Consider the following 22,693-nt stretch of genomic DNA (forward strand, 5'->3'; position numbering starts at 1 on the left):
AGTTAGATAGATTTTTTACATAGTAAGGGGTGGGGAAAGGGTGGAGCTGAGTTTACGGACAGATCAGCTATGATCTTACTGAATTGCAGGGCAGGCTCGATGGGCCGGATGGCCTACTCCTGCTCCTATTTCTTATGTTCTTAAAGTGAATTACAGTAATTTTATTCTTTATATATAGTATATTAATAATTAAATTAAATAAGTAGCGCAGATAAAAAGGTAATGAGCTGGTATTCAAGGGTTCCATGTCCAATCAGAAATCAGATGGCAGAGGAGAAGAAGCTGTTCCTGAATCGCTGAGTGTGTGCCTTCAGGCTTCTGTACCTCCTTCCCGATGGTAACAATGAGAAGAGAATGTCCTGGATGCTAATAGCACAGATACAAAGAAAAGCTTTAGAATATTTGTCTAAATGTGTTTTCTTTGGAGATAAAACTTTGATTTCTGATACTTGTTCTGAACAAGGATGCATTAGAAGTGTTTTTGGTTGAAACACCAAGTTTTTGGCTTTGTAAATTCTCGTTGGAAATTTGTAAATGGCAACGAAAGATGCCTCAAACAATTGCCAAAATAATATTTGCCAAAGAAAGCTTTATGAAAATAGGGACTCTTTAAAATCTGTATCTTGGGTTTTAATTGTGAATTTGATTTGTTCGCAGGGAAAGGAAAAAGGGGCAAGCATAAAGTTAGAGGATGAACAATTGAGACCAAATCTAGCAGCCCCACTTGACCTAAATCTTAATTCAGCTGATGCATACTGTACACTTGAAGCTAATTACATCCAATTAAAGGAAATGTATAAAAAAGCTGAAGCTGAAATTACTAATCTAAGAGCTGAGATGCTTTCAAACAAGTCTAATACCACAGTAAAAACTGAAGCTTTGAATAACAGTAGTTCCAACACAGAGGTAAAGGAATTGGATGAACCAGAGACACAGCATGCTTTGGCAATGGAATTATTGGCTGAATTATCAGAGGAAAGGACGCAGACATTAGGAGAAATTAATGAGAATGGTTATTCCCTTGAACAAAAGCTCCAAGAAACACAAAGTAAATATGAAGAGGCACTGAAGGAATTGTCAAGTCTGCGGGCACAGGGGCAACGAGACTTGCACCTCACGGAAGAGCATATATCTTTTTCAAATTTGGAAAAGTTGACACAGTCCTATGAAGATGAGTTAGAGGAAATGAAGAAGCAGCTGAAAAGGGCTTTGGAAGATGAAGAACGAGCAAATAATAGTGTTAGAGAAATCGAAGAGCTCTTGGAGATAAAAGATAAACTGCTGTCCAATTGCATCACTCAGGAAGAGTGCAAGGAGATGAAAATATCTCATGCCCAACTTATCGAGAACATCAATCAGGAGAAAGCATTGCTAATTGAGAAGTATAAAGAATCACAAGAGGAAATTAAAAAGTTACAAGAAAAGCTGAACAGTCAATCAAACTCACAAGAGAAGGAAAGTGATTTTCAGGAAACGCTGACCACATTAAACAAAAGAACAGATGAACTAAAAAATCAGCTAGCTGCAGTGACGCAACAATACAATTTAGCAGAAAGTGAATTGAAAGAGCTGAAAAATAAAAAGGCTGAGGTGGCATTTGAACATGTTAATTCAAACTATATCCATAAAGAGCAACATGAACAATTAGTTCAAGTTCTTAATGACTCCATCGATGAACTGAAAGGCAAGTTGTCAGACCTGGAGACGAAGCTTAAGGGATCTGAGCAGGGCAATGCCAAAATGCAGAAGGACCTTGAAATTCACAAACAGACTTCCATACCTCTCTCTGAGCATACAGAAATAACAATGTCTCTTGAAAATACGATCAAGAACTTTGATGGCAAATTACGGCAGATGGAGCACAAGCTGGAACAGAAGGAAATACAACTGAATGTACTAGAAGGAAATTTGGCTACAGAGAAAGCTGCTGCTCAAGAGGCAATGGTTCCAAAATCAGAGTGCGAGAAGATGAAAGCTTCATTTGAAGCTGAATCAAAACGGTTGGCTGCTAAAGTAAGCGATTTATTGAAAGAGCAAGAAAAACTCTCTACTGAAGCAGGACAGGCTAGGAAGGAGAATCTGCTTGTGAAAAATGAGCGAGACACAGCTCAAACTCAGCTTTTGAGCAAAGAGCAAGAAATCAAGAGGCTTCGCATCAGGGGCCATGATATGCAGCAAGCAATGGAAGAATTGCAAAAGCAGGTGAAAGATTCCTTGAAATTAGAAGAAGATAAAGAAAGGAAGGTAAGAGTATCGGTTTTACTGAAAAGAACATATTTTCACATTCATGAATTTTCTATCTGAAATACTATGCATGAATTTAGAATTTGAATTTGAGGAATATCGGGTATAATACCACAAGTTATTGATCGAATGAAACTAGAAATGCCTTTCTGAAATTAAAAGGGCTGCATTCTTTTTGTAACTATCTACATCACATTAGCCATTACTGTCTGGTTTGGGGCAACATCCTCTAAGGTTTACAGAAAAGTGTCAGATCAGCTGTTAAGGCCATTAGCTACAGCCTAGCATCAAAGCTGGACTTGAATGTGTCCAGGACAAAGAAGTGGGCAGGAAAAATCATTGCAGACACTACCCATCCTGCAAAGTGCCTTCTCCAAAACCTCCCTTCTGGGAAGTATTATAGGACTATTAATATCTTCACAGTATCTTAAGTTTCTTCCCTCAGGGAGTTAATCTGATCCAGCATTCTTCAACCCCCTCTATTACTCCAGAGGCTTCCAACCTGGGATCCATGGACCCCTTGCTTAATGGTATTGGTCCACGGCACATAAAAAGGAGGAGAACCCCTGTATTACTCTGTCACTGCATTATGAACACTTCAAACCACTTTTTATAATGCTGTTCACATTGTAAATATATGATGGTAGTTGTGCATGTTTTATTCCACATCTGCACTCTAACCAATAGCTTTATTTTCATTTAATTCTTCATTCTGTATGTTTTTTGTTGCATGTCAAACCAACACCACAGCAAATTCCTGTTATGTGGAAATGTATATGGCGAATATACTTGTTCCTTGATCCTTGAATTGATCCAATGCAAAGACTTTTGAATTGATTTGGAGAATGGAACTGCTTTCTAATGAGAACTAAAGATACGAGGTTAAATTTTTGTTCAAGATGAAATAATAAGGCAGAAGGAAATGTTCAGCAGAGGAATGATGCTCATGCTTGATCAGTTTTAGTGTCACTTTTGAACTAATATCAGAAAGTTAAAGGGGTGTTTTGTAGGTAGAAGACATCTGGATTTCTAAAATGCCTTTGGTAGTTATTTTTTTACATTGAAACATAAGAAATAGGAACAGATGGGGACCATAAATCTCCTTCAGCCTGTTGTGCCTGAAATCATCTTGAATTTATCTCCAAAATATGGGCCGTAGTGTATAGGAAGATTGTTCAGTGAACCACAACTGAAGTGAAATTAATTGAATCTGGGGATGTAAGAAGTCAGGATGCAAGAATTCTAGATTTAAAAATTAGCTTTATTTGTCACATGTACATTTAAGCATACAGTGAATACGGCGTTTGCATCAAATCAAATCAGTAAGGCTGTGCTCAGACAGCCCACAAATGTTGCCAGCCTCCGGTGCCAACATAGCACGTCTACATCTCATGAATCCGAACCCGTACATCTTTAGAATGTGGGAGGAAACCTTAACATCTGGAGGAAACCCATGTGGGCCCGACAAGAACGTACAAAATCCTTACAGACAGTGGTGGAATTGAACCCTGATCATACAGCTAGCGCTGTAATATATGCTACTCTGACAACCCAAGAATGGTTGAAGCATAGCAGGAGGTCATTTAGCTCATACCTTCAAATTTATAATGATTGAAGTATAAACAATCCAGATAGTCCCACTCCTGCCTTTTTCTATACCTCTGCAAATTTATTCCCTTCCAATATTTATCCAGCTTCATTTTGAATGCTACTATTGAATTAAACTTCAGTACTAGCATTATATTCCAGAATATGGTTACTTGCTGGTGTTTTAAAGAAAAAGCTTTTTTTTTTGGACTACTACTCTCTCCTTTCCAGTCCTGATGAGGTTGTCCCGAAACTTCACTCCATCGATGCTGCCTGACCTGCTGAGTTCCTCCAATATTTTGTTTATATTGCATTGAATTTCTGGCATCTGCAGAATCTCTTGTGTTTTAATACAATTTCCATGTTGGCTTTGGTCCTTTTGCAAGTTACCTTCAATCAGTGCCCTGGCTCTGGATCCTTCCACTGATGGAAGCAGTTTTTGCCCATTGTAAGTGCTTCTACCAGATTCTCTTCACACCCTACAGGGAGAACAAGCTCTCTTCTGCACCACTCTAAAGCCTTGACTTTTAATAAGTAACCCATCTCAACTTTCTATAATCAGATGAAGGAACATGAAGTGTTTACTCCTCTCCAGAGAAGCTGCCTGACCTGAGTTCCTCCAGCATTTTGTGTGTGTTGCACCTCTAGCAGTTGCAGAATTTCTTGTATTTCTGTAATCAGCCTGGTTTACATTTGTATTACATATCAGATGCATTTTTTCTGCAGTATTTACTGTACATCTTATTGGTCATCCATGGTTCTGGCTTTATTTGTACCTGGGATGTATCTAGAGTCTAGATTCTAGACTGCAGATGAAACGTCTCTGCTCTTAAGAGCCTCCTGTTTTCAATTACTCTTTTGCTTGCCAAGTTTATCCAGGTCAGATCTGTTCTCAGCCCATTGAAACTGGCCCTTCCCCAAAGCGCTATTTTTAACTTGAAAACAGGAAGTGATCCTGCAGAAACACACACAAAATGCTGAAGGAACTCAGCAGGTCAGGCAGCATCTATAGAGAGGAATAACAAAAGATCTTGGCTCGAAACATTAACTCTTTATTCCTCTCCATTAATGCTGCCTGACCTTTTAACTTGGAGCGACCTATATTCTTTCCCATAGCTATTCTAAATCCTATGAAGTTACTTACAATTTCTGTTTTTCAATAGACAATAGACAATAGGTGCAGGAGTAGGCCATTCGGCCCTTTGAGCCAGCACCGCCATTCACTGTGATCATGGCTGATCATCCACTATCAGTATCCAGTTCCTGCCTTATCCCCATAACCTTTGATTCCGCTATCTTTAAGAGCTCTATCCATCTCTTTTCATCTGCTTCCCCTCGGAAATTTGATCCATTTTGACAGATACATTTCCCAAAAACATGCTGGAAGCATTGCCTAAGCACATTTCAGAAATTCTTCCCTCTCTTGATCTTCAATTATTGCTATCTATCTCTATATTTAGATATTAGTTCATTACTTTAACTGTATGGATTTTGCAAGCTATGAGGGGTGATTGATAAGTTCCCGGCCTAAGGTAGAAGGAGTCCGTTTTAGAAAACCTAGCGCATTTATTTTTCAACAGTCTCCTCCTACATTTACACACTTAGTCCAGCAGTCGTGGAGCATACGGATCTTGAACCTTCAGAAAGCGTCCACAGCAGGGGTGATTGATAAGTTTGTGGCCTAAGGTAGAAGGAGATGAGTTATACAGCTCTTGTTACATATACATGCAATTCAACTCTTTTGAGTGATTATGCAGAAAGTTTGAAGTTAATAACTCATCTCCTTCTACCTTAGGCCACAAACTTATCAATCACCCCTGATGAGTTATTAACTTCAAACTTTCTGCATAATCACTCAAAGAGTTGAACTGCATGTGCATGTAACGAGAGCTATAAAACTCATCTTCCACCTTAGGCCACGAACTTATCAATCACCCCTGCTGAGGACACCTTCTGGAGGTCCAAGATCCGTATGCTCCATGACTGCTGGACTAAGTGTGTAAATGTAGGAGGAGACTATGTTGAAAAATAAATGTGCTAGGTTTTCTAAAATTGACTCCTTCTACCTTAGGCCATGAACTTATCAATCACCCCTCGTATTCTCAAACAGAAAATGCAGAAGATTTAAGGATAGTTATATACTAGGAAAACATTGGAACTTGCCTCTCCCCCACCCACCCCATCAATGCTGGAAGCAATATTGGCATTATTTGCATAGGTAATGCCCAATCTGAAGTATTAAAATTGGAGAAGGTGCTGTTTTAAGGATTATGGTTATTGGGAAAAATATTACACAGTGTCCCATTGATATTTTAAATCTTAAAATAAAACAATGGAAATACTTAGCAGGTCAGATAGCATCCGTGGAGAGAAGAAGCAATGAACTTTCATAAGTATTGGAAACAGAAAAGATATATTAAATTTTCAGATACAGAGTAAGTTTCGGGAGTGAAGAAGATGAAAGAAAAGAACAAAGGGAAAATTTGAAGAAGTGTTCTCTGTACCCTTTTATTTCTCACACCACAGCTATGTACTTCCAACTATTTCTGTTTTTTTTTCAAATTTCTAGCATGAGGGATATTTTATTTGTTTCTTTCATAGACAGCATGGTAGTGTAGTGGTTAGCATAATGCTTTAAGCACCAGCAATGGGTTGGGGTTCAATTCCCACCACTGGCTGTAAAGAGTTTATACATTCTCTCTGTGACTGTGTGGGTTTCCTCGGGTATCCCGGTTTCCTCTCACATTCCAGAGACGTGAGCTTTATGTTTAGTAAATTGTGAGCATGCTGTGTTGGTTCTGGAAGCATGGTGGCACTTGCAGGCTGCCCCCAGTATAATCCTGGACTGTGTTGGTTTTTGACACAAACAATGCATTTCACTGGATGTTTCAGTGTGGTTGTGACAAATAAAGCTAACCTGGTTTCTTAATCCATTTTCATCTATATCGGTTTTATACTGATATAAGCCACTGAATTCTTTACAATAGAGCATCATATTCATGTTTTGTGATCTGGGCATTGCTGATGAGGTCATCAATTATTGTGTATCCTGAATTACCTTTCATAAGGTTCCTCTGAGCCACCTTGAAATGTGAAGTCCTTTTGGTGAAAGTGTTCCCAAAGTACTGCTAAATAGGAGGTACCAGGATTTGTATCTTGCAATGAAGAAGGAACAGTGGTATATTTCCCAATCAGAATGAGGAAACCCTCTAGGTTGTGATGTTCCGTGGATTTTCTGCCCTCGGTGATGGAGGTTGCAAGTTAGCATTGTGGATCACAGAGACGTGGCTCCACAGTGACCAAGGATGGGAACTCAACATTCAGGGATATTCAATTTTCAGGAGGGATAGACATGAAAGAAAAGGAGGTGGGGTAGTGTTGCTGGTTAGAGAGGAGATTAACGCAATAGAAAGGAAGGATATTAGCCTGGAGGATGTGGAATCGATATGGGTAGAGCTGCATAACACTGAGGGGCAGAAAACCCCTGGTGGGAGTTGTGTACAGGCCACCTAACAGTAGTACTGAGGTCGGAGATGGCATTAAACGGGAAATTAGAAATGCATGCAATAAAGGAACAGCAGTTATAATGGGTGACTTCAATCTACATATAGATTGGGTGAACCAAATTGGTAAGGGTGCTGAGGAAGAGGATTTCTTGGAATGTATGCAGGATGGTTTTCTGAACCAACATGTCGAGGAACCAACTAGAGAACAGGCTATTCTAGACTGGGTATTGAGCAATGAGGAAGGGTTAGTTAGCAATCTTGTTGTGCAAGGCTCCTTGGGTAAGAGTGACCATAATATGGTGGAATTCTTCATTAAGATGGAGAGTGACATAGTTAATTCAGAAACAAAGGTTCTGAACTTAAAGAGGGGTAACTTTGAAAGTATGAGACATGAATTAGCTAAGATAGACTGGCAAATGATACTTAAAGGGTTGACGGTGGATATGCAATGGCAAGCATTTAAAGATTGCATGGATGAACTACAACAATTGTTCATCCCAGTTTGGCAAAAGAATAAACCAGGGAAGGTAGTGCACCTGTGGCTGACAAGGGAAATTAGGGATAGTATCAATTCCAAAGAAGAAATATACAAATTAAACAGAAAAAGCAGCACACCTGACGACTGGGAGAAATTCGGAGTCCAGCAGAGGAGGACAAAGGGCTTAATTAGGAAAAGGAAAAAAGATTATGAGAGAAAGCTGGCAGGGAACATAAAAACTGACTGTAAAAGCTTTTATAGATATGTAAAGAGAAAAAGATTGGTTAAGACAAATGTAGGTCCCTTACGGTCAGAAACAGGTGAATTGATCATGGGGAGCAAGGACATGGCAGACCAATTGAATATCTACTTTGGTTATGTCTTCACTAAAGAGTACATAAATAATCTTCTGGAAATAGGGGACCGAGGGTCTAGTGAGATGGAGGAACTGAGGGAAATACATGTTAGTAGGGAAGTGGTGTTAGGTAAATTGAAGGGATTAAAGGCAGATAAATCCCCAGGCCCAGATGGTCTGCATCCCAGAGTGCTTAAGGAAGTAGCCCAAGAAATAGTTGATGCATTAGTGATAATTTTTCAAAACTCTTTAGATTCTGAACTAGTTCCTGAGGATTGGAGGGTGGCTAATGTAACTCCGCTTTTTAAAAAAGGAGTGAGAGAGAAACCAGGGAATTATAGACCGGTTAGCCTGACATCGGTGGTGGAGAAAATGCTAGAGTCAGTTATCAAAGATATGATAACAGCACATTTGGAAAGTGGTGAAATCATCGGACAAACTCAGCATGGATTTGTGAAAGGAAATTCATGTCTGACGAATCTTGTAGAATTTTTTGAGGATGTAACTAGCAGAGTGAATAGGGGAGAACCAGTGGATGTTCTATATTTGGATTTTCAAAAGGCTTTTGACAAGGTCTCACACAGGAGATTGGTGTGCAAACTTAAAGCACACGGTATTGGGGGTATGGTATTGATGTGGATAGAGAATTGGTCGGCAGACAGGAAGCAAAGACTGGGAATAAACGGGACCTTTTCAGAATGGCAGGCAGTGACTAGTGGGGTACCACAAGGCTCAGTGCTGGGGCCCCAGTTGTTTACAATATATATTAATGAGTTAACAAGGGAATTAAATGCAGCATCTCCAAGTTTGCAGATGACACGAAGCTGGGCGGCAGTGTTAGCTGTGAGGAGGATGCTAAGAGGATGCAGGGTGACTTGGATAGGTTAGGTGAGTGGGCAAATTCATGGCAGATGCAATTTAATGTGGATAAATGTTAGGTTATCCACTTTGGTGGCAAGAACAGGAAAACAGATTATTATCTGAATGGTGGCCGATTAGGAAAAGGGGAAGTGCAACGAGACCTGGGTGTCATTGTGCACCAGTCATTGAAAGTGGGCATGCAGATACAGCAGGCGGTGAAAAAGGCGAATGGTATGCTGGCATTTATAGTGAGAGGATTCGAGTACAGGAGCAGGGAGGTTCTACTGCAGTTGTACAAGACCTTGGTGAGACCACACCTGGAGTATTGTGTGCAGTTTTGGTCCCCTAATCTGAGGAAAGACATTCTTGCCATAGAGGGAGTACAAAGAAGGTTCACCAGATTGATTCCTGGGATGGCAGGACTTTCATATGATGAAAGACTGGATCGACTAGGCTTATACTCACTGGAATTTAGAAGATTGAGGGGGGATCTTATTGAAACATATAAAATTCTGAAGGGATTGGACAGGCTAGATGCAGGAAGATTGTTCCTGATGTTGGGAAAGTCCAGAATGAGGGGTCACAGTTTGAGGATAAGGGGAAGCCTTTTAGGACCGAGATGAGGAAAAACTTCTTCACACAGAGAGTGGTGAATCTGTGGAATTCTCTGCCACAGGAAACAGTTGAGGCCAGTTTATTGGCTATATTTAAGAGGGAGTTAGATATGGCCCTTGTGGCTAAAGGGATCAGGGGGTATGGAGAGAAGGCAGGTACAGGGTTCTGAGTTGGATGATCAGCCATGATTATACTGAATGGCGGTGCAGGCTCAAAGGGCCAAATGGCCTACTCCTGCACCTATTTTCTATGTTTCTATCTATCCATTGGGTGTTAGTGAATTTTCTGTTTTTTTTTATCCTCTGCAGCAATGAGCCCTCTCTGAAGTGCTCTCCCATTCATTTTTTTTTCACCAGATCCAAACATAATTGTGATTTGCACTCCCATTCCCCTCCATGAACTTGCCACACATTGATTCTGATCTCTTGCAGCTGTATTCCTTTCCTTTTTAGTTTTAATTGTTCAACCATTAATAAATCTGCAGATTTATCTCACACTTCTAACACCTTACTTCCATGCATTTAAACAGAATAATGAACTCACCAAGGAAGTTAGCAAATTGAAGGAGGCACTGAACAGTCTCTCTCAACTTTCCTACTCTGCAAACACTCTCAAGAGGCAAAACCAACAACTAGAGGTTCTTCAGCAGCAAGTAAAACATTTACAGCACCAGCTATCTGTAAGTACATGTTGTTGGAACCAGTTGTTTTTTTAATACTTTTGGCAAGATATGACTGCAGCTTTTCATTGGTTCCTTCTTGTCTCAGGAATTTGTTTTAGCTGAAATATAATGTTGCTAGGTTACGCAAAAGCACCGTCTTGTTTCTTTGCTTCTGTGTCTGTCCTACAGTTCATATGCTCCGTACCTGTTCCTTTGTTTAATTGCTAAAATAAATGATTGTGAAGCAACAAGTTTCCACTCATTCTTAGGCTTCCAAAGGAACCCTGGGTTCAGAAAAATTACCGAGATCCCACAATACATTCTTCTCTTCTATTCTACTTTATTTGTCAATTATAGGGATAGTCCATCTTTGAATTAAAAAAAATACAGATTTTGAAAATCGATCTAGTCCTTTCCCGGCGTATATGACAAATCAACTCTTCTCAGGGTTCCAGCTGGGTGCAGGTATCAATTATAGCCAACATTTCAATGACAAACTCTGCCATCTTCATCAGGGATAAACTGATGAAGGTGGCAGAGTTTGTCATTGAAACATTGGTTACCTGGCTGGAAGCCTGGGATGAGTTGATTCGTAATACAGATTTTGCCTCTTAGTGCTTTTTTTTTTATTGAGATACAGTGCAGAACAGGCCCTTTCAACCCAACAAGCCTCACCACCCAGCAACCTATCTATTTAGGGCGGCACGATAGCATAGTGGCTAGCACAGAAACCTGGGTTCAATTTCCACCAAAGTTTTAAGGAGATCGTATGTTCTCCCCATAACTGTGTGGCTTTTCTCCAGCTGCTGCGGTTTTCTCTCTCGGTCCAAAGATGTACCGGTTGGTAGATTAATTGGTCGTTGTAAATTGTCTTGTGATTAAGCTGGGATTGAATCGGAGGATCGCTGGGCAGCATGGCCCGGAGGGACTGTTCTGCACTGTATCTCAATCAATCAATCATTCTATAAATAAATAACCAATTAAACAAACAAACAAACCTGAGGCAAATCACAGGATAATTTACAATGACCAATTAACCTACTAACCAGTATGTCTTTGGAATGTGGGAGGAAACCTCAGCACCCAGAAGAAACCCACACGTTCATGGGGAAGAATGTACAAACTCCTTAGAGAGATGATACTGGAATTGATCTCTAACCCCAGCTCTTTGACCTGTAATAATGTCACACTAACTGCTACGCTACCCTGCATAAGGTATAGACTTTGAAATATTCTGGTACAAATGTTCCAGTTTCCTCCCACATTCCAAAGATGTACAGGTTAGTATGTAAATTTGTCACATGGGTGTAATTGGGCGGCGTGGGCTCATTGGGCTTGAAGAGACTGTTCCTGTGATATTTCTAAATAAAATAAATAAAGTTCATTTTCATCATCTGGAACAAAATACAACATCTCACAGATACTTCAAGGTAGTAAAAGTATCCTAGCTGTTCTAAAGGATGTTTATCAAACAAAATCTGACATTGAACTACATGGGATGATACTGGTAAAGATGATCATCTTCAAGAAAAGTACCACCACCCCCCCCCCATGAACTTTCCAGTCATTGTACTTCGTGTGTGTTTTTAAACTGTTTCAATTTATGAAATGTAATTATCTTATTCATAGGAAGCGAATCAACGACACCATGAAGTAGTATCTGTCTATCGTATGCATCTTCTGTATGCTGTACAGGTAAGCCTCCTTAATAATCCTTTTATATTCAAAAGGCACTTTACCATGAATTCTGAAATGGCATGTTTGTTTATTTCTCAAAGATTTCTTTCATATTTCATATAATGATATTTAATAATGCGTAGAAGAAACTGTTCAGTCCTTTGCATCAACAGTAGTCCTTAGAGAAATCCCATCACCCCCATTTGCTTTTCTGTAAGCTTTTCTCTCACCTGTCACAGAACAGCATGTAAACTGCACATCGGCCGCACCTGTGTTCCTGAATCTGTGATACAGCCGCATCGTTCCACCTATTTCTGTACGACCAGCTTTTCCCTATTTCATTAAAATGTGCCATGCATAAAAGATACCCTTTAATACTCAATGCAACAGGAGAAGTGACTTGTATGTGGCTGACAAGAGAAAGTTATGTCCAAGTAAGAGACTTATAAAGTTGCCAGACCCAAACTGGTAGCATTTTAGAACTCATTGAAAGACAACGAAGACACAAGAGGCTCTGCATATATTGAACAGCTTGAGCAACATGCACAAAAAGCTGGAGAAACTCAGCAGGTCAGGCAGCATCCATGGAGGGAAATGAACAGTCAATGCTTTGGGCTGAGACCCATCATCAAGATTCCTTTCCTCTCCATAGCTGAGGCCTGACATGCTGAGTTCCTCCAGCATTTTGTGTGTGTTTTGCTCAAGATTTCCACTGAGGTAACATTGAAAGAAAATGAAGAAGAATGAGAAGGTAGCCGTAGTGAAGGAGGGCAAATTTCAGGGACTTGCAAAAGGGATCTGTGAAAGCTGAACAGGAGGGAAAATTTTTTGGTAAAACTGTGAAAATATTAAATGAGCAGCAGGAAAGATTAAGAAGGAGATTGCTGAGATTCAGGCTAGTTACATTCAAATGGTGATGGGAAGGGATCAGGAAAGTAATGGCAACCTAACCAATGTACTCAATGACCAATTTATTAGATACACCTGTACACCGGCTTATTAATGTAAATATTTAATCAGCCAATCATGTGGCAGCAACTCAGTGCATAAAAGCATACAGGCATGGTCAAAGTTCAGTTTGTTGTTCAGACAATTATCAGAATGGGGAAGAAATGCGATCTAGGTGTTTTGACTGTGGAATGATTGTTGATGCCAGAAGGGGTGGTTTGAGTATCTCAGAAACTGCTGATATCCTGGGATTTTTATGCACAGAAGTCTCTAGTGTTTATAGATAATGATGTGAAAAATTTAAAAAAAAAATCCAGTAAGTGGCAGATCTGTGGGCAAAAATTGGAGAGGTCAGAGGAAAATAGTCAGACTGGTTCAAGCTGACAGGAAGTTCGAAATAAGTTTTTAGTCAATGGACGTATTGCAGTGTCTTTACAAGATGAGCAACCCCAATGTGGGCACGTGGCCAAGTGGTTAAGGCATTGGACTAGTAACCTGAAGGTCATGAGTTCGAGCCCCAGCTGAGGGAACGTGTTGTGTCCTTGAGCAAGGCACTTAATCACACATTGCTCTGTGATGACACTGGTGCCAAGCTGTATGGGTCCTAATGCCCTTCCCATGGACAACATTGGTGTTGTGGAGAGGGGAGACTTGCAGCATGGACAACTGCCGGTCTTCCATACAACCTTGCCCACGCCTGCGCCCTGGAGAGTGGAGACTTTCCAGGTGCAGATCCATGGTCTCGCAAGTCTAACGGATGCCTTTATTTATTACATATACAACCCTCAGCTTCGTTTTCTTGTGGGCCTACTCAGCAAATCTATAAAATAGTAATTCAAATAACCTGCACAACACATTGAACCTTGAAGTCGATGAGCTAAAGCAGCAGAAGACCACACGGTGTTCCACTTCTGTACCGAATAAAGCGGTCATTGTGTGTACCCTATCATTAAATAAGTTGAATGCACAAACACAAAAAGATAAGCTAATGGTAAATGTCAGGTTCATAGTACACTATTTAAATAAGCAGGAAGTGTAGGGGAAATTGTAAAAGCAGAAAAACAGGACACAAAAAGGAGCAAAATGAACATAGAAGTACTTTATAAATAAGTAAAAACAGTTGAAAGCAATAGATGAGGCAGAGGGTTGTTAAGACAGAATGTTGTTTTATCTACAAACTATATACTTGGTATCTGTCATCACTAAGGGAAAAATAGTTGAAAAAAGGCACTTACATGCATGTCAGCACTCTGGTGTGGAGAGCTGAGGAAAATAAGAGTGAAAATGGCAGAAGCACTCTCTAAAATATGTAGGGAGGAGCTTTTAAATGCTGTCATCATCATCACGTGCTGTGTCATATAACGTGGGTGATCATGGTCTTTCCATGACCATGATTGCTTTTGCAATTTATTCTACAGAAGTATGTTTGCCATTGCCTTCCTCTGGGCAGTGTCTTTACAAGATGGGCAACCCCAACCATTATCAATACTCTTCAGAGATTGTCTGCCTGGTGTCAGTGGTCGCATAACCAGGACTTGTGATCTGCACTAGCTGCTCATATGACTATACACCTTGCCCAAGGGTGACCTGCAGGCCAGCAGAGGGAAGGGGCACCTGACACCTCTTTTGGTAGAGATGTATCTCTGCCCCACTACCCTCTCTGAATGTTAAGCCTTTTCTTTAAAAAAAAAGTGATATTAAATTTTCTACATACCATCTGACCAAGGCCCACATGTTTGAAAGGGTGAAGCAGAGATGTTTAGACTTATTCCTTAAGAGGTTAAGATGCATCTATAGTAAACCTGTTAGGTGTGTGTAATGAAAAAAAACTAAGAAACTCCATTCCATGTAAAATTTGTGCAATGTATTCAGGATACTTCCTCCTTAGTACTGAGGTGGGGGTGGGCAGGAACCTGTTTTTTCTAGCTAAAACTACCAATACCTTCCTTTTTCTGCACTGTCCACAAATGCCGTAAAGTGGCATCCTGAGACCTCTATTCGTGTGGTACCATCCTCAAGCATTGTAAGACTATTGAATGGTCCCTAGTACAATAAGATGGAAGCTTAACCTCACAGTCAACCTCGTTATGATTGTACCTTATTCTTTACCATTCTGCACTTTTCCTGTAGCCGTCACACTTTATTTTGTATTCTGTTATTGTTTTACTTTGTACTACCTCAGTGCACTGTGTAATGATCTGAACGATATGAACCTAATGGAAGGCAAACTTTTCACTGTACCTCTGTATATGTGTTGATAAAAAAACAATTTCAAATCTAAACCTTAAGGACCTTAATTCCACTACTGCATCTGTTTTGGAGCCAGAAGTTTTAATTTTGACATAACGCATTCATGCTGTTCTAATGTTATTTTACAGGGTCAGATGGATGAAGATGTTCAGAAAGCTCTGAAACAGATTTTGACCATGTGCAAAGCTCCAACACAAATGAAGTAAAATGTATAACATAACCTAAATATGCTAATTGCTGAATACTCTTTAGTCACTGCTGTTAAACAATAATTGTGGGATAATGGTTGATTAAAGTTGCAAAGAAAAATAATCTTCAGATGCTTTCTTTGTTCAACCTACTAGCTGTGTATTCCTTGCCATCGTGTTTCACAGTATGTAGCCTGTATGTTTGTTCAAGTATGCCCATGGTGAATTTCTGTGGGAACATAATAGTTTATAGAACTTCATTATGCTATGTCTGTTAATACTCGTTTAATGTAGGTGCGGCAAAATCATGATATTTTTGGTTATGGTAATAACCAGAAGCAACTAAGATCAGATATTTACTAGTCAAAATACGTTTGTAGATGATAAATTATAGCATGTGCTGTTTTGAGGTGCAGATACAGAATACAGTGATGAAGCTTAAAGCCATCTTGTCATCCCAAACAGTGCATGTAACCCTTGGGGAAGCTGTGCCAAATAAGAGAAAAACAGGGAAATTAGCTGAAAGATTTGGGTTGGAGGTGTAGATAGAAGTTAGTCAGGAATATATAAAGGTGGGTTACATGAAAATCAGTTGTAAAATTCTGCATGTTTTTTTTTGACTAGTGTTGCTCCAGGAGGCTGGCTGGTGGCGTAGTGGTATCAGCGCCGGACTTCGGAGCGAAAGCTCCCGAGTTCAAATCCAGCCAGCTCCCTTGCAGGCTTTCCATCTGTGCTGGGTTGAGCATCGAGCTAGAAGCTCGGCTTCGTAAAAATAAGAAAGCCTGCTTTAAAAAAAAAGCCGTCATGACGGCGTCCCGATGGCTCCACTCGGAGTTAAGGGCTTTCTTCATCAAGTGTTGCTCCAGGAATCACAGCAACATTGTTTTTCTCTTTTGTCTTTGTTGGCCTAGTTAGTGAAGTCTTGCTGTTATTCTTCTTTTGAAGCATTCCAGTTTAAATCTGCTTCCCCTCTTCCCCACGCCCCCACCCCTAATGGTGCATTCATTGCTCACTCAACTCCACGGCACATCCTGTTATCTCAACACGATGCAGAAGTTGAAATGCAATTTCTTTTGCTCCATCATAAGTTTTTTTTTTGTGAAACCTTATTTATTTGGTTTAAATTAATTATTACCTTGTACTTATCCAACAAAACTATTTTATGCATTTTGAGAAATAGTTACTGATATTTAATCACATCACTAGTTAGTAGCTTAATGCATTAGTTCATTTCTAGAAAATTGAATGGCAGACCTGTTGAAGGTTTGAAACAGTACCTGGGAAGTCAAGCCATTATTCAATTGATTATGTGAATACAATATGCTACATAAAGGCTATACAGTGTACAGTAAATTTTGGTAGATCTATACAAAACTGCAATTGCAACTTGTTAATTGTACCATTTGTATAGTTAAGTGATAGATTTGTAAATTAAATGATTATTGACAAGTTTTTTTTTACTTATTCTGTAATCCTATGTGACCTTCTCTAAATCAGGAACAGATAAAAAAAATTAGTTATTAAAATAAAATCTTTTCAGTATTTACAGCACAATGCTGCACGTAATATTTGATCTGACAGCATACTTAATAACTAATCTAAACAATGAACAGATATGCATGTCACATTCTATGTGTCTATGTAATATCTGACCATTCACATCCTGACACTGTGAGAAAATAAATCAAAGTTGTTAAGAAGCTCAGTATTATGGAAGAGTTACATTAAAAGGAAATAATGCACAAATGCATTTTACTAAGTAACTGGATTAGATAGTCAATTTGTTTTTTATTAAATTAGATGTTCCAACATGGTCAGCATTATAATCCCCATTTCAGTTCAGATTGTAGATTATTTGATTAAAATTGGCAACATTGGAAGATCAGTCTTGGAAGAAGAATTATTTTAAATACAGTTAAAATCATTTGCGGGGGCGGGGGAGTGCATAAAATAGTTGTCATGGAGTACTGAACTTGTTGGAAAGCTAAATACAGACTAACTTGGAATAATCATACAATAACAGCAACTTGGGAGTTGGAGTTGTGTAAACTAACCTAGTGTTGATAGTGAGATTATACTTTTTTCTAAACAAGCAAAGCATGGAATAATTAATGGTCAGCATTTATATTGTGCATTGCCCCACTGGAATTGTTTGCACATGTAATTTTGAACTTTTTGTGAACTACTTATATTTGTTTTTAAAAATGTTTTAACCTACTCTTCTAAAATATGTGAAGAAATTTACAGTTTTAAAACAAATGTGCTAGATAAGGGTATTTTTAATTCACATTCAATATTTTCTTTAAAATTGCTTTATTACCTGTTTATATTAAACCACCACTAAACGTTGACTGTTCACTGTTCAAGTTCAATTTTATTTTCATTCTACCTTGTACATGTATTCTACTAAACAAAACAATGTTCTTTCAGACCAAGGTGCAAAACTTAATACATATAACTCACACATACAACACTTAAAGTAATATTAACACAAATAAATTAACAAATAAAAATATAGATTCCAGAAGACTGACGTTTAGCATAAGGTGTATTTGCAACACCAAGTTAAAAAGTGAACAATATAACACTGCCTGCACAGTACAAATTAATGTAAAATAGGGATTTCACTGAAAGATAACTTGGGTGGTGTTCCATGCCCGCAGCCCTCCTGTTGCCCATGGGCTATCCAAACCAATTGTAGCGTTCTGATAGACATCAGGCTCCAGGATGAGCATTGATTTGAATTCTAGCTAGTCTGTAGGACTACTCTTACTAGTGTGTGTAAGATGAAAGTATTAGAAAATATGGTTTATAGAAGTGATTGAATTGTTAAAGCATATTCAATATTTGAATAGGAAATTATAAAATACAGCTATCATTCTCTGTAGCAGTTGAAGTTTAAGGTTAAGAGTGAAAAATGTAGATAAAGGAAATATGAAATAAAAGAGGAAATGTTTAAAATATTCAACAGATCAGGTAGCATTTGCGGAGACGGTTAAAGTTTCAGTTTGCTGATATTTCATCAAAACTCAAATGTTTGATGTTTCAGAAAAGGAAAGTTAAGTACAGAGCATAAAGATTAAGAAAGACTGAATGATACAAGTGATAGCAGAGCTGGTGATGTAGGTTTGTTAACTGCCTAGGCTTCTAGTGATGGTTTCCACTATGCTCCCTCCTGGTGGTCCACCTCTGAGTCTTCCCTTGATTTTATCTCTCCCAGTCAAAAGTTCCAATATCCATGACAAGCAGACTCCAGTCACTCTGTAGACTGGACCTTCCGCACCCATCTCCCACCCACACAATGACTTCCAGTAAGGATGCTATTCCATTCACCCATTCACCAGTGAAGATACCATCTATCCTAGTGTTGTGAAATGCCTTTCTTTCCCATAACTGTAGTTGTATCTTCTCCTTGACAGGGATTCCTGACATTTATTCCATTTACTGCCCTATTCAAACTCCTCTCTGGTGTCCTCTCCCCCCCCCCCCCCCGCCGTTGCCACCTCTACTTGATCAACATCTCTAATTTCAAGCACCTTCAGTACCATGTACCACCAGACATACTTCCCCCTCTCCTCCCTTTTGCTTTCTGAAGGGGCTGAGCACTCCATAAGGAGTTGGTGCACTACTCTAACTCAAAAACTCTCTCCCCTTCTCCATGCGTTGTCCCATATAACCACAGGAGAGGCAACCCCTTTTTACTAATTCACTTCTGTAAATGGAACCAACTACTCAGTGAAGCAGCAACTCACCTACACCTTTATTTTTTTCTTAATTTTGTGTAATCTGGGCATCAAGAGTTTTTTGATCCTCAATAGAAATTTTAGGAAAAGCAATCTTTCATAAGAAAGCATTCATTTTAGAAGAATCTACTGGACATTGAGATTTATAAAGTTCAGTATAAACATCTTGAAAAATCTTATTAATTTCTTCATATTCCCAAGCCAGGGTACCATCTTTCCTATGGATTTTCAAAATTTGCCTTTTGGCTCTAGCCGTTTTTAATTGAGATGCAAGCAGTTTATTATTTTTATCTCCAAACATATAAAATTGGCTCTTTAACTTAAGCAAATAGCCTTCAATAGGATGAGTTAATAATAGGTTATATTGTGATTGAAGTTCCACCTTTTGTTTGAATAAATCAATATTAGGGGAAATTGCATAAATATTATGCATAAACATCATGCGCCTCTGAGTTTGTCTTTTGAATTTGATGATGCCATTCTTGCCTGTCCACCATGGCACATGTCTCAGACATTATTGCAAAACTCTGACTTTGTCAGTTTCATTGAAACCCAGATAAAAGAATTTTTTCTTTTTAATGATATAGAGGGTCCGTCTAAATTAATCATATGGGATACATTTAAAGCATTTTTACATGGTCAAATCATTTCTTATTCAGCTAAGCTTAAAAAATAGACTAAAGTAGAATTAGATAAGATTTCAAAACAAATTAAAGACTTAGATAATTTTGTGTAATCTATTCAATACTTTTGATCTTAAACATAAGATGCTGGAAGTCCAGAGCAGCGGGAACAAAATGCTGGAGGAACTCAGCAGGTCAGGCAGCATCTATAGGGTCAACATTTTTCGGCCAAGAGGGGGTAGAAGCCAGAGTAGGAAGGTTTAGGGAGGGGAAGGAAAACAAACTGGCAGGTGATAGGTGAAGCTAAGGGAGGGGGAAGGTGGATGAAGTGAGAAGCTAGTAAGTGATAGGTAGAAGAGGTAAAGGTCCAAAGAAGTAGTAATCTGACAGGAGAGGAGTATGAATAGGAGAAAGAGGAGGAAGAGAGAGATGGTAGGCAGTGAGAAGAGAAAGGGATAGGAGGGGAGCCAAAATGGAAAATGGAAAATGAAAGGAGGAGGAGGGGGAGAAATTACCAGAAGTAGTGCAACTTGAGAGTGGTCTTACCATGACAGTAGCGGAGACCATGGATCAACATATGGGAAAGAGAAGTTGAACTGAAATGGGTGGCCATCGGGCAATGCTGCCTGTTGTGGTGGGTACTCTTAATGTGATTTTCTCTCCATTTGGATAGATCAAATGCAGATTGTTAGACCACTCTCAAAGATCTCCATTTGATCCATATGGCTGATGCTGAGCTTCCAGAGCGGAGAGCGAGTTTGTAAATCTGGCGGGAACAAAAGATGTTGGGAATGGTGAGGGTAGAAGTGTGTGGTACAGGTGGCAGAAAAGGACTGCCAGGGGTGGGGGGGGGAGGGGGGGTTGTTGATGCAGATATACCCAGCGCTGAGAGACTAAGCAAGGTCACCTGATGCCAAACAATTGGTTTATTGATCATTACAGAATGTCTTTCTGATGCCTCTCACTCCCTCCCCTCTCTTTTCCCCTCTTCCTAATTATAATTCCCCTCTCCCTACCTCTTCCCACTCTCAGTGCACAACAGAAGACACATCATAATCAGGTTTATCATCGCTCATATATATCATGAAATTTATTGGGTTTTTTTTTGCACAATACTGTAGGAATCATGGTGAGATGGCTAAGTGGATCCAAAATTGGCTTGGTGATGGGAGTCAGAGGATAGCTGCGGGAATTTCTGATTGGAAACTGCAGTCTTCATTGCTGGGATCTTCGCTGCTTGTTATACATATTAATGACATGAATGTAGAAGGTCTGATTAGCAAATTTGCAGATGACATGAAGATTATTGTGAGCAGCAAGGAATGGTATTTAAGGCTATGTCGAGATATAGAAAGTTGTGTGGGATATTGGCAGATGGAATTTATCCCAAGTGTGAGGTTATGCATTTTGGGAAATCAAATAGTGGTAGAACTTATGCAGTAAGTGGTAAGACACTAAAGTATTGATGAACGGAGACTTGGGTCCTGGGGGAGGGTCTAAGCCCACAGTTCCCTAAAAGTGGCTACACAGGTTGAGTAGGGTGGTGAAGGCATATTCCTTTCTTCATAGGTCAGAGCACAAAATATAAAAGTTGGGACATTGCTTCAACTTTCCAAAACACTATTAGGCTGTTCTTTGAGCATTGAGTGCAGATCTGATTACCACATTATAGGAAGGATGTAATGGTGCCTGAAAAGACTGCAGAGGAGATGAGTGCAGTAAGTTGTCTGGACTTAAGTGAGATTCAGCAAGTTGGGCTTGTTTCACCTGGGTTGAAGAAGACTGAAAAATTAAACAGGTATAGAGGATACAGGGGCAAAGATAGGCTAGGTAGTTAAAGTATTTTCCCCACAGTAGAAGTATGTGAAAGAAGAGTGCGTAGGTTTAAATAAAGAGGAAGTTTTAAAGATCATTTGAGGAGTAACTTATAGAGTGTGTGGTCGATATCTAAAATGCACTGACAGAAGAGGTGGTGGATTCAGATGCAGTAACCACATTTAAGAGGCATGTATGACGGACTTAAATGGGCAAGGCGTATAAGGATATAAGCCTCGTGTAGGCAAATGGGAAGTGCAACTGGGCGAAATGGTCAGTATGGACGGGAGGGTCAAAAGGCCCGTTCCAGTGCTATATACATTTATGAAAGATAATCAATCTGTAAGATTTTATTCTCTATTTTCTCTCTCCTCAAATGCTGCCCTAATGGACATTATGATCATTGTATTAGTTCAGATTTCCAGGATCTGCTGCATTTTGTGTCTCATAATTCCAGTATTTGTTTTCATCTCTTTTCATCTCATTTGGTATCTTCGCAATCCCCCCCCCCACCCCACCCCAAAACTAACATTGGATATTTTCCTTCCTCTCCACCACTTCTCTGTCTCTTCAACTGGAAGTTAGAAATCAAGCATTCTTTCAATTCTGATGTCTCAGTGTCTAATCAAGTTGAAATAATAAAACCATTTCTCCTACTTTCCCCTTTAGAGGACCTGGCCCACTGAGTATTTCCAGCATGTTTGTTTTAAACGGTCAGATGGACTGTTTTCATTCTATCATATTGTTCTTCTAAGTGAACATGGCTTAGATAAAACACATTCAAGCTGATGTATGACCATTTGCATAATCCAGATGACTTCATTTGGAAGCCATTTATTTAGCCAATTCATGATCAAAATAATATTTAATATCTGTCTGAACTAAAAGCTATCTTCATGCACTTAACAAGAAAGCTAAGGTCAAGCCAAACAGTTTTTGTGCAAAATATATTACTAGTTCCTCCACTTTAAAAATCATTTTTTTTTATAAAAATGCAGTGTCTAATATGACACCAGCTACACCCAGCCCATCCTAAAATGTTTGTATAATGCTTAGGATAAGTTGCACTGAGATGGGGCACATCTCTGGGGTCTGTGTGAAATGTTGGCTTGTAAACTCTGGTGTTGAACTTGTAAAATATA

At 39.3% G+C, this 22,693-nt stretch overlaps 1 protein-coding gene across 3 annotated transcripts in view; it reads left to right on the forward strand.

Annotated features, from left to right (window-relative positions):
- The window catches only part of rai14 (retinoic acid induced 14), a 251,941-nt gene extending 229,405 nt beyond the window's left edge, over positions 1–22,536 (forward strand). For all 3 annotated transcript variants that reach the window (XM_072252291.1, XM_072252290.1, XM_072252292.1), the window contains 4 exons: positions 658–2,244; positions 10,176–10,325; positions 11,937–12,002; positions 15,311–22,536. In XM_072252291.1, the coding sequence (XP_072108392.1) occupies positions 658–2,244; positions 10,176–10,325; positions 11,937–12,002; positions 15,311–15,388 (1,881 nt within the window). In that variant the 3' untranslated portion in view covers positions 15,389–22,536. The remainder of the gene's footprint in view (positions 1–657; positions 2,245–10,175; positions 10,326–11,936; positions 12,003–15,310) is intronic.
- Positions 22,537–22,693: the final 157 nt, after the last annotated feature.

Source organism: Mobula birostris, chromosome 3 (genome assembly GCF_030028105.1).
Source record: "Mobula birostris isolate sMobBir1 chromosome 3, sMobBir1.hap1, whole genome shotgun sequence".
NCBI classification, from domain to species: Eukaryota; Metazoa; Chordata; class Chondrichthyes; order Myliobatiformes; family Myliobatidae; genus Mobula; species Mobula birostris.